This window comes from Gymnodraco acuticeps, unplaced genomic scaffold (assembly GCF_902827175.1).
Source record: "Gymnodraco acuticeps unplaced genomic scaffold, fGymAcu1.1, whole genome shotgun sequence".
Taxonomy (NCBI): Eukaryota; Metazoa; Chordata; class Actinopteri; order Perciformes; family Bathydraconidae; genus Gymnodraco; species Gymnodraco acuticeps.
In genome coordinates this window covers 6255914-6267279 of record NW_022991180.1, presented here as the reverse complement: position 1 = coordinate 6267279, position 11366 = coordinate 6255914, and the positions used below count along the sequence as shown (strand labels likewise).

Below are 11366 nucleotides of genomic sequence, written 5' to 3'. Positions count from 1 at the left end.
AGTTATCATTTGATATGGCAGCATCCTGTCCTGTTTTCATCATACGTCTGATGACATAGCTCTGATGGACCATCATTTGCTTCCTATAGCAGGATGTGGCCTGTTGAGGCTCCTGACTCAGGAAAGTGTGTTGTTTGTTGTAAGTATGTTTACTGCAAGTGTGTTTGCATATATCCCAGCAATTGTGTGTAATGGGTTGGAGAAACAAATATGGGCCAAACATTGTAACCATCCACTCAACCTCAACTGGTGCTTTGTGAATACTGGGCTATGAGTTTTACACCACCAAGTGATTGTTCAAATAACTCTTGCTTTCCAAAAAGGGAAAATTGTTATTCTAGAAGAAATGTTACCCACTGGTAACAACCCTTAAGTGAATATTTGGACTAAATGGTTTGGACCCTAACATCTGCGGTAAAATATATGTTTGAAACAATTTTAGTGAAACCTCTCTGAAACAATTTCCCATAAGACATTTATTTTTGTTACACAGTAGATCAGAGAAACTATTAACACAAAAAGATTTCCAGAACAAAAGAGTAAGGTTATCGAATGTTGTTTAATAAAACAAATATATTCACATTTTCTATAGAACATTTTCTTATAAAACAATATATATAACAGATTTACAATGCATGCAGCACCATGTCTTTATAATACTGGTGTTGACAGAATTCAATAGCTCAATTATGTGCCAGGATAATATTTACAATGCAGTAATTTACTGCAATAACTGAGGCTTGAAGTTCCATAAAAAGAGAAACAAAACAGCTCTGCCATTACCGACGACATGAATCGATCTCCCCAAGACTTCTGAAATATCACTTCCTAACTTCCGACTGTTAATGGGGAACTGGATCAGTCTGTCTTGCACTGTTGCATCCCTCTGGGTGTATCACTTTACCAGGAATCATGTCCATCCTTCCGGGTGCTGTTTGTGTCAGCAACTTTGGCAGGAAAGAATGTCTTAGGTGTTGGGTGTCTACGTGTTTTTGTGTCAGCATCTCTGGTGGAATGAAAGCTGAAAAGTGTATGTCAGTGTATATGACTGATTTGTGGGTTTGCAGGATGTGTGTGTGTTTCTTTGTCACTGTGTGTTCACGCTTTAGTGTCAGCGTCTCTGACAGGTGTGTAGGTTCCGGGCTGTCCTGCTGACACTGAGGTCTCGCTCTCCTTTCTCTGGTCGGCAGGATAGACCGTCTCCGCAGTCGCAGCGCTGGAACAGCTCCAAACCATGGGTGCCTTTCCTGCGGTGGCGCGTACACACCTGGCCCTCCGTCAGCACAGGCTTACAGATGCGAGACCAGAAGTGTCTGGCACAGCACAGACCCTCAGAGCAGTCTGCAGATCTCAGACAATTATCCCCTTCCTGGCCTGGAAAAATATGATCAAAAGAGAGAGGTTAAAATCTGTTGCATGAAAGACACTTTACAGAAACTGCTTGTGGTATTACTAAATGGAACCTGATCAAGTTTGAATAACCTTAACTCACCTTTTGTAGAAATAGGCTGATTGTTGTGGGCAGTGGAAGGCTTTTTAGCATGATGCTCCATGGTGTTGTTGTGTTTGTGCCAGCCTGTGACGATGGATGCATCTGCACCATCTATGTCATTTGCCTGGCAAACACCTATAATTGTCAAAAGAAGGAAACGCATTTAGGGTTTATATTTGACACAACAACAGATTTGGATACAAGGATATCAGCAAAACATGCAAACACATAATTGCATATGACTACAAAAAAAGTATTCACAGTTATCAGATTATCATTAACAACTGGGTAAATCGTAAATAACAGCATTTGTTTCAGGTAGGATGCCTCTGCTCACCATTGCTGCAGCGGTTTCCTGCGCAACACATGGAGTCCCGTGCGCAACGCTTCCGGCTCTTACGGCAGGGCAGACAGGCGCCTCGAGCGTCGTTACAGAATTCATCACCTCCACAGTCTTCATCACCCGTGCAAACAGCTGACTGCTATAGTGTTAAAACAAGTAAAGGGTGTCATTTAGGAATGAGATATCACATATGAAACGTACATAACAAGACTTTTGCCTCAGCGCAGAGAATGCCTTTTACGCACGGGAAATGTAATTACCTGCAAGGTGTCCACGGGTAATTTGTGTCCAAAGCTTCCGGAGGGAGAGGTGCGCGGACTCGGGCTGACAGTGTCGGAGCCTTTACCCCCCGAAGCACCGGGCAGGTTCTTGATAGCATTGGAGTTTACAAGGACTGTTCCCGTGTAGACGTCCCCAAGGTATCCAAACAGCGTGAGATACACAGCCAAGAAGCGGTGTGCCGGTATCTGCATGATTCTCGCTTTTAATCTGCTGTGTTGTAAACACACGGGGGAAAAAACCCAATTTATTTTTTATAAATTCAAAAAGTGGCAAAGTCCAAAAGCGAACTCAAATCCTGAATCCCAAAGTTTCCAGAGAGTTTCACAGGATGCTGTCGAAGCCTACTGACTCACAGTCCTCGGTTGATCTCTTTATACATGTGGACCTGTTTGTCTTCCCGCCCCTCGCTGTGCACAACAAAGGCGGAGGGGTGGAATTTCAAAGAGAGACCCGCTGTACGGAAATGGCCATCCATTCTCCCCCGACACTGAATGCCCATCACCAAGTAACGAGTCCTGGAAATAAAGTATTTCCAGAGAGATGGACTTTCTTAATCTACATTGAAATCACGTTTTTAATTAATGAAAAAACAAGAGTGAATAAATGATATATGTTTCTTTTTATTGTTTAGTATACTTTTTTTTAAGGTGTAGGCCTACCAGTTTTCCTCCGTATTCTGCTTTTTCAACATATTTAAAGCATGTGTGGAGAATAAACGTGGTCTCACAGATTATATTAAATATTGAAATAGGATAGCTATAAATAATTTATTTCACTCGTTTTCAAATGAAACTCATCATAAGACGAAAGTAGTCATGTTTTATAGCAGTAGGCTATTCATTGTTTTAAAAAAACGTTGATTGTAACATTTCCCCATTAAATCATAATTGACTTGTAATGTTTTCCAGGCAGTTATTGGCGTAATTAATCCAAAATAATACATGTATCTGCTACAGTGTTCTTCAAAATGTGGGATTTTGTATTATTTGTCTTCATAAACTTCATAAAGAAGTCACCCTTCTTTATAAATGCTGTTTGGTTTTTCCCGTTTCTTTGACATTCAAGTAGCCGAACTGCCCTTTGGCTGTGTGAAGACAGTGATTGAAGTTACTTGCGTCGATTAACTACTTCATTTGATCCTTCTGATTGCAAAGGGGGCAATTATCCTCCAAAGTGTGCTTGACTACACCAGTCGCGGACATCAATGTGTGGGATTTGCAGACCATTAAGGGGTGTGAAAAGTTTACCGAATTAATGGACTTCCGTGGCGAGGCCTTTCAGGGTTGACTGGCACTTTGAGATTAAAGGCAACTCTGATCTGTCCTGTTCGGTGACCCTTTGGGCTCCTCCACTGTAAGAAATAACCCATCTAAGGTTAGAAAAAAACGTGTTTGATTGACTTATGTCTACAAAACAAGCCCCATATAATATCACCGTTTTACCAATTACGCTATCAGTTATATATATTTGAAATATTGTTTTGTGAATTAAATCCCATGTTGCGAAATAGTGCAAAGTGTTTTTCTTAAGTATTTTAGGGGGCTCAATTTGTCTGGTTTAGGATGTGCTGAAAAAACACAGGTGCTGAAGTGCGTATTGGAAACGACCCCTCTGGTTTATGAAGCTATCTTGGCACTTGGACGTCATCTGCTGGTCACGTAGCTTATGTTTGAGTGTGAGGATGTGTGTGTGCCGCGTGTGCGTGCATATGCGTGTGTGTCTGCGAGGAAGAGATGCGCCATAGACACCTGACAAACACACTGTAGCACTTTGCGCGTTTGAATTGCTGTATGTCTTTTGAAGTAGTGCTTTTATCTCCACTTTACTAAATGTCAGTGCTGGTAAGGTGAGCTCCTTTGATGCACTTTGATCCCCTTTGATCTCTTCGAAGTGTCACCCTGTTGTTATGGCTGAAGCCATTTCCCTGTCCCCCAAACAGATTTGTTGTGTGAATAACACTGAGACCAGAGAAGCTGAATCATCTGCATTTACCAGTATGTGGATTACATTGACTGTAGGACCAATTATTAGATCTCATGCAACCTTAACTATTTCACATCAGACTCACGCTGACATCTGCCTTACCTACAGCCCCCCCTTGTGGCAATTACATCAAACTAAAATCTCCCCAGCACAAGTTTTTAATAACTTATTCAGAGTTGGATACAAAATAACTACGAGACAAACACCACTCAAAAGTATTGTTTTTACTCTATAATTTTAAAAATCTTACAGGTGGCACTCTGCAAAACTCATTTACAGCAGATAAACAACATAACACAAGGCAATATATCAGGTAACATTGCAGAAGGCGGCCAATATAAGACTCAAAACCAGTGGTTTGTGAAGTGATGGCATACATAAGGCTTTGTGATAAACATGACCCGCACTTAATACAGCAACAGAAAATACTCGGTATGCCCACAGATCTAAGATGTCTTCATTCAATGATTTATGAAAGTTAAATGTGTGGGTCTGTTTGGCTTCATGAAATATGAGAGAAACAGTGATCATTTTAACAATGTTGATACATTATGATCAATGCTATCATACCGTCAAAGATTGTCAACAGTGGTAAAGAGTAATACTGTTTACCAAGCTGTGAAATGTTCAAAACTGCAAATCATTCACGCCATTGCTGCATGCTCACATTTGATGACTGAAAGGTGATGGATGTCCCTCTGATCCAGGATTTATACTTCACTTTATCTCAGGCCAGCTGTGGTTTATTTCATAAGACCATTTTAGACATGTAGAGAAAAGCATTTCATTGCAGACATATCAGGTATGATAGATTATTATCATCTCACTTTTAATGAATGTTCCTGTGAGATATACCACAAGGGGTAAGCAGGAAATTAATTTCATGTCAGCCATCAAATGACTAAAAATTCTCTTTTCATGGTGATTAATGTATTTATTAGATATAACAAAGGATGAGAAGCAGCCATCTAAGAGGAAACAGACGTTTTTGAGGTGTAAATGTTTTCATGCAGCATCGAAAAGGACTTGTGATGTTAAATTTGTATGCCATTGATTTAAGGCACTTACATTGTTCTGATCTTTGGACATGAGGGATGATGAGCAGGGTGAGAGATCATGGCGCCAATGGTCGAAGTTGTGAGTTTCACAGAATATAATCTCCTTTGAATCTGTTCGCTTTTAAAACATCTATTAGATGATGTTAAATCAAGATAGTCTTAAGATAATGTGAATGTGGTTAATGCCTCCAAAGACAAGGATGGTTAATTTAAGCTTTAACTTAACCTGTTTGTAAAAAAAGCACTCGGGAATACCACTTAGCACAATGTAACATGGTGTCAAGTGATATCAAATAAAGCCTCAATCGAGTTTACAATTGCACACAAATCTCCAATTTGTCTAAAGAACAAAGTCAAGTATACGTTACAAAGAAAACAGGCACAAAATAATCACTTTACAAAAACAATAACCAGTACTGTCACCTCACCATCTCTTATTATAATGTATCAATAACAGCACCAAAGACATTGAAACCATGTTCACAGTTGTGTCAGAACTATACAGAGGCGAAAAGATGACGAGGCATTTGGGTGATTTCAGAACAAAATTAAGAAGTATGTAGGCAGAGACGCATTTATATGTGTCAATTAAAAGCATATTAAAGAAAATAGGTGTGGCACCATCTACCGAAGCTTAAAATGAGCTGTAACTGCTAATTTTCCCAGTTAATGGTCTTAAGTGCATAATGACACATTGCTTCATGAAAATACTAGCTGACATTTCGTGTTTGTCGGTGTGTGATTCATTACATTTTAAGGAGGGCACTTTTAAGATTCACGTCTCTTTTCACTCAAGGCACAGTGTTTGTGCTTTTCAAGGTATCTTATATAAAGTGTACTAAGTATTTGATTTTGTTGTGGTGAAGTGTCTTTTTTAAATTCAAATACTTTGTACCGTACATGCCTTATGGACTTCAAATAAGAGGGAAATGTGACATTCAGGTTAGTCTTGGGCACTTGATACAGTTTTACTTGCAAACTGTAGTGTGTAGATCTCTGGAAATTATCGGAGTTTGCAGAAAGCAGCTGCATGTCAAGAAGTAGCATCCTAAACCCATCCAATGTCCTTCAAACATTTCACCAAATATTGCGAAGATACCAACACAAAAAAATCATCATCAGCGTTTTCTGTTTTTTTGCGCAGTCCACATTTTTCACTGTTATTGACCCTAGAACCAAAACTTAGACAAACTATGGAACAATCATCCACCCATTGAACATAATTCCCTGTTGCATGAGAAAACCTGGCTCCATTATCAGCCTCTGTTGTGTCGTGTGTGTATGTGTATCCCTGCACTTTCTTTTCCTTTGCCTTCAGAGCAGAGTGTAAGACAACACTGAAGAAGTGCTACAGCAGTCCCAATATAAATGCTTGATCCAGAGCCACAGTGAAATAAAGGCATATCGGTGACCCAGAGGGTTTTCCATCCATCTATCTTCTTCTCCAAATCCTCTCTTTTTATAGCAGTTTTTTTACAACACATCCGTATCCTCAAGATGGCCTCCAAGCCAACAAAAGAAGAGTTTCTTTTGGTTTTAAGTTGAGAAGCGGACTTCAAAAATCAACGTCCCAGCCAGAGTTGTCATCAGGAGGCGGGTCCTCGTTGTCCTCTGGGAAGCTGTCGAAGTTACTTGTGTCAACTGCTGATGTGAGCTGGTGTAAAGACAGAAAAAGGTTAGCAGCTTAACAAGCCGATGAAACACGTATTTAGAGTATGAAAGTGACTACAAAAGAGCAACTAGAAAATATGAACTAGCATCGCAAGTATGCACTTACGTTGGGGATAATAGGAGGCGTCAATGTCCCCTTCTTCAAGCCCTCCCAGTTAAAGCCTTCAAACCATCTGAAGAAAAAACAGTATGTCTTCTTTATTATTTCATAATTATGTTTAACTACCAAATCAATCTGCTCAGAGAAATGTACAACTAAAAGGATGTTATTCTTTTATACGCATGCTTACTTGTGCTTCTGGATGTCTTTGACACCATTTTTCAAGTTTCCCAGTCGTTCAGAGGGATTATCCCTGTAGAAGAAACAAAAAGATGACTCATAATGAAAATAAGCCACTTAAATCAATTACTCAGAGTCTAAACTATCGCCAGAAGCACAGACACTCACCTGCATAGCTTTTTTATTAAGTTGCCAGCATTTTTGGTAATTTTCTTTGGAAATTCGATCATGTCGATGCCTCTCAGGATGATGTTGTACGTTTTCATAGGGTCAGGGCCAGAGAATGGAGGGCTAGATAAACACAGGTAAAGATATTAGTCTTGAGTGAGAAATGCAAAGTTTTTAAAATAGTATTTATTGTTTTTGTTGTGCATGATACCATATGCCATCTCAAAGCAAACCTAAGGTTTATCGACTTGAGTGTACCTGCCAGTTAGGAGCTCAAACATGAGGATGCCTAGCGACCAGTAGTCGGCTGAGATGTCGTGGCCTTTGTTGAGAATGATCTCTGGTGCTACATACTCTGGTGTCCCACAGAAGGTCCACGTCTTCTTCCCAAACCCGATCTTCTTGGCAAAGCCAAAGTCGACCTGTGACAAAGAAAACGGGTTTTTTGTCAGTAAGATGAAGTTGAAAAGGTATTTCATTTCAAAACAAAACAATTTGGTCCTTATTTGAATGAGAACATGTGTATATGAATGTATTGGCATGGTGGATAAAAGTCATGGAGCAGCTGGTTGCTGCTCTGCCAAAAGCAACAAACTGGTTTCTCCAGCAGGGGAAAGGTAATGGCGGCACCCCAAACAAATGCCAACTTAAACTCAATTATACTTTAATTATACTATTATTTACTCGCAACAAAAGACAACTGTTGAAGTGTAATCGAACACTCGAGTTCGAGTTTAATTTGATACTCCTTTGTAGTGTCAGAAAAAGGTTAGATTTCTCCCTTCAACAAAAGACAGAAAAAATAATTTGGAGTTCTTCGGTAATCCCTTATTGACCTCTTACCAGTTTGGCATATCCCCTGTGGTCCAAAATAAGGTTCTCTGGTTTGAGGTCTCTGTAGATTATTCCTTTGGAATGTAGGTAAGCGAAGGCCTCCACCACACACCCTGTGTAAAACCTGGTGGTTGAGTCCTCAAATGAACCCCTGGAAACACAGCACAACAACAGATACTTTAGGTTTTAGGACTATTACTGCACCTTTCGCTATCCACATGTTGTGATACTTACGCTTTGCATCCCTAGCAGTAACAGAAATATAACTCGGCTAAAACAAATGAGCTTACCGGTCTCGAAGTATTGTCCACAGCTCTCCCCCTAAACAAGCCTCCATCAACATGTAGAGGTACTTGCTGTCCTTGAACGTCCTATAGAGTCTGACAATTAGAAAATAAAAAGGTAGAGTCTCACTATAACAGCTTTTAAATGCAATGTGGTAAATATCTATTTGTGTAATTAATTAATATTTCACAGTTCAAGAAGAGCTGATACATACTCTTACAAAATGATTGTCGACGATATCAATATATGCAAAGTACATTTCAATAAAAAAATGTATCTGTATGCACGCTGTTAATATTGAAATAACGCATATACTATCACCAGTTGTGTAAGAAGCAATGTTACATCAAAATGCCTATTCACTATCTTTGAAACAGAGTATGTGGTCAGAAAGAGCAACTGTATTTCCACCAATAGTCCATGATTCTTTTATGCTTATTAGGCTACGGACTACTTAGTTAAAATATAGATGGAGCATGGACCCTCTACTAAATGTGCTTAACATTTAGTTGCATATGAAACTGGGCCTACAATAACGTATAAAGCTACATAGAGTCTTGTGAAAAAGCATACCTTTTTATGGTGCATTTGGTACTAAGCTATAAATATAATAGTACCTAATATAGCTAACTAGTCCACCGTTATGGAGAGTAGCCCCACAGGGATTGAGCATAGGTTAGCTAACTAGCTGACCTATTAGCCTGTGAAACAATCTGATGTATCTTTGATAATAATATGTTATATTTATGTTAGTGCAATGTCTATTTACAGACACTTAACCTTATGAAAACTAAAACTGAATCTATAAAATTGTGCAACAGTTATTCAGCACCCCTGAGGTAACTGGGGCCCCCTGGAGTTCAAGGACTCCCTGTGAATACCTGTATTTAAAGATATACTTTATAGTGTAGCATAAACATAGCACTCATGTGCCTTCTTTTTTTCTTTCAGGGTCACAAGAGATGGCGCGTCTTCCAGAATACACAGACAAAACAGCAGGAAGAACGCCTTTTATAGATCACCAGAGTTTCAGGAACATCACAGGTAGACACAAACACACACACACACACACACATACATTCATTCTGCATTTATGTTGAAATGCACAAAGTGTGACGAAACCTTTATAAACTTGACAAATAATCCACAGTCCTTTTTGGTTCTAAATTAATAAAGTACTAATCCTTGAGGAATGTATGGAACATTGTAGATTATTTATACTGCCTTTTGAATGAAGCAGTTCACAGGTGTACCTAACAATGAAGTCAGAGTGCGCCTCCTGCATGATGAGTTTCTCGGAGCGAATGTGCTCCTGCTGTCTTGTGTCGACAATGTGTCGCTTCTTCAGGATCTTCATGGCAAAGGTTTTGTTCTCATCGCTCTTGAGCTGAACCTGCAGTGAGAAAAAGAAAGAAAGAAATTCAAATAAAAAAAAAAACCAGCTTCCACACGAGCCCACATAGACAATTGGAACATTGGAACTGTCACAGTGCAGGGCCCCCATACCAGCTCAACACGACCAAAGCCACCAACTCCCAGAGTGTCGATGATGTTAAAGTCAGCTAGGTTGAGGTTGAAGAAGAACGCATTCTCTGCTTCATACCTGTGGTGCCAGGAAAAAGGATGGAAAAAAGACAGAATCGGAACAGGATTAGTGATGAGATGCAGGATGAAAGGAGAGATTATCCACTTCCAACAACCTGAGACAAAATATCCGTCACTACTTTAGCTCATTTGTTTGCAAATCTTAGAGGATTAAACGCTTATTAATCTTTCGAGGATGTTATTGAGGATGTGGAGTGTATAAATGTGAACAGGATGTGTTTGAGTTCAGTCCTCTAGTAAAGTACTAACACGGTTTCAGAATCTACAAAAGACTGTTCTTCAAAATAAAGATGTTAAGCATGGTTTTCCCACCCTGATATATTCTAAATGAATGTTAATGTGTTGTGAATAAGGCATGATGTAGTGGAGTATAGTTGGGCAATCTGTCAGCTGGTCAAGCCAAAAAAGACTTAGTAAGGAAAATAATCATAGTGTTGAAAACAGGGCCGGGACTCGATTAAAAAAATTAATCTAATTAATTAGAGGCTTTGTAATTAATTAATCGAAATTAATCGCATTTTTAATCACATAAATATTTGACCTGAGAACAGTGAGAAGCAATTTTTTTCACATGGATTTTAGTATACCATTAGGCGCATTCACACCGCAGTACTTTTCCCACAAAGGTTCATGAGAACTTAGTTCATGAGAACTCTTTGAACCTGGGGGAGGATTAGGCAAATGCAGCCGCTGACGTCACTTCTTCTTCTTCTTCTTCTTCTTCTGCTTTGGGTTTACTGGCAGGCCGCAAACAACTTCACGGCGTATACTGCCGCCCAAAGTCCCCGGCCGGAAGTCCCCGGAGTTGGGGACTGGCTTCAGTAGAAGCTGCTGGGACTCCCAGCAGCTTCTACTGAAGCCTTCCGAGTAAATCGCCAGAACGCCGACACCTCCTCATCTCCACCGCTCCCATGTTTTATTTTGTGTTGCCATAAGTTAGTCTCTCTGCGTTTCTGCGCTGGGATAATGCTAATGCTAATAATGCTAATGCGAGGATAATAAAATGGCGGCTTCACAAAACTTTTTGGGAGTTTTACGGGGCGTGGTTTGCAATCCGCCCAGCCAATCAGAAATATAGCTCTTTTCTCACAAGAGAGCCGTACGAAAGTCCCTGCTCTCTAGCAGCTCTCTGCTCTCTAGCAGGGACTTTCGTGGGGGTAAAAAGGTTCTCATGAACTAATTTTAGTACCGGCTCTTTTTGGTGTGAACGCGATAAAAGAGGCTAACGTCCACGCTAGCTTCCACGCTAGCTGCTATATGTTTTGCATTGAGGTGATACTTGAGGCTTGATGTGCTGCGGTGATATGCGAATTCCTTTTTGCATAATTTGCACACAACCGTGCTCTTATCGACGCTTCCATCCGT

The 11366-nt window shown here is 39.9% G+C and overlaps 2 protein-coding genes across 3 annotated transcripts in view; both read right to left on the bottom strand.

Annotated features, from left to right (window-relative positions):
* Positions 1–540: 540 nt before the first annotated feature.
* LOC117560780 (dickkopf-related protein 1-like) lies at positions 541–2483 on the bottom strand. Of its 2 annotated transcripts, none has more exons than XM_034237798.1 (4): positions 2096–2483; positions 1830–1974; positions 1493–1627; positions 541–1374 (listed from the first exon to the last, which is right to left on the bottom strand). In XM_034237798.1, the coding sequence occupies exons 1-4, from the start codon at positions 2306–2308 to the stop codon at positions 1112–1114; spliced, it is 756 nt and encodes a 251-aa protein (XP_034093689.1). In that variant the 5' UTR covers positions 2309–2483; the 3' UTR covers positions 541–1111. The 2 variants fall into 2 exon arrangements, with proteins under 2 accessions (XP_034093689.1, XP_034093690.1); XM_034237799.1 differs by having other exon boundaries at positions 1830–1971.
* Positions 2484–5019: 2536 nt separating this feature from the next.
* The window catches only part of LOC117560779 (cGMP-dependent protein kinase 1-like), a 108183-nt gene continuing 101836 nt past the window's right edge, over positions 5020–11366 (bottom strand). The window contains 9 exon segments of the mRNA XM_034237797.1: positions 5020–6812; positions 6936–7002; positions 7120–7182; positions 7278–7400; positions 7536–7699; positions 8121–8262; positions 8402–8491; positions 9650–9789; positions 9903–9999. Of these exon segments, the coding sequence (XP_034093688.1) occupies positions 6714–6812; positions 6936–7002; positions 7120–7182; positions 7278–7400; positions 7536–7699; positions 8121–8262; positions 8402–8491; positions 9650–9789; positions 9903–9999 (985 nt within the window). The 3' untranslated portion in view covers positions 5020–6713.

Bases quoted from the DNA above. Each gene is read 5' to 3' on its own strand.
- LOC117560780 (XM_034237798.1), bottom strand. From the start codon at position 2,308: ATGCAGATACCGGCACACCGCTTCTTGGCTGTGTATCTCACGCTGTTT. The intron at 1,975-2,095 runs GTAATTACATTT...TTAACACTATAG, and splicing joins TACCCGTGGACACCTTGCAG to CAGTCAGCTGTTTGCACGGG. The intron at 1,628-1,829 runs GTGAGCAGAGGC...TGACAATTATAG, and splicing joins AGGAAACCGCTGCAGCAATG to GTGTTTGCCAGGCAAATGAC.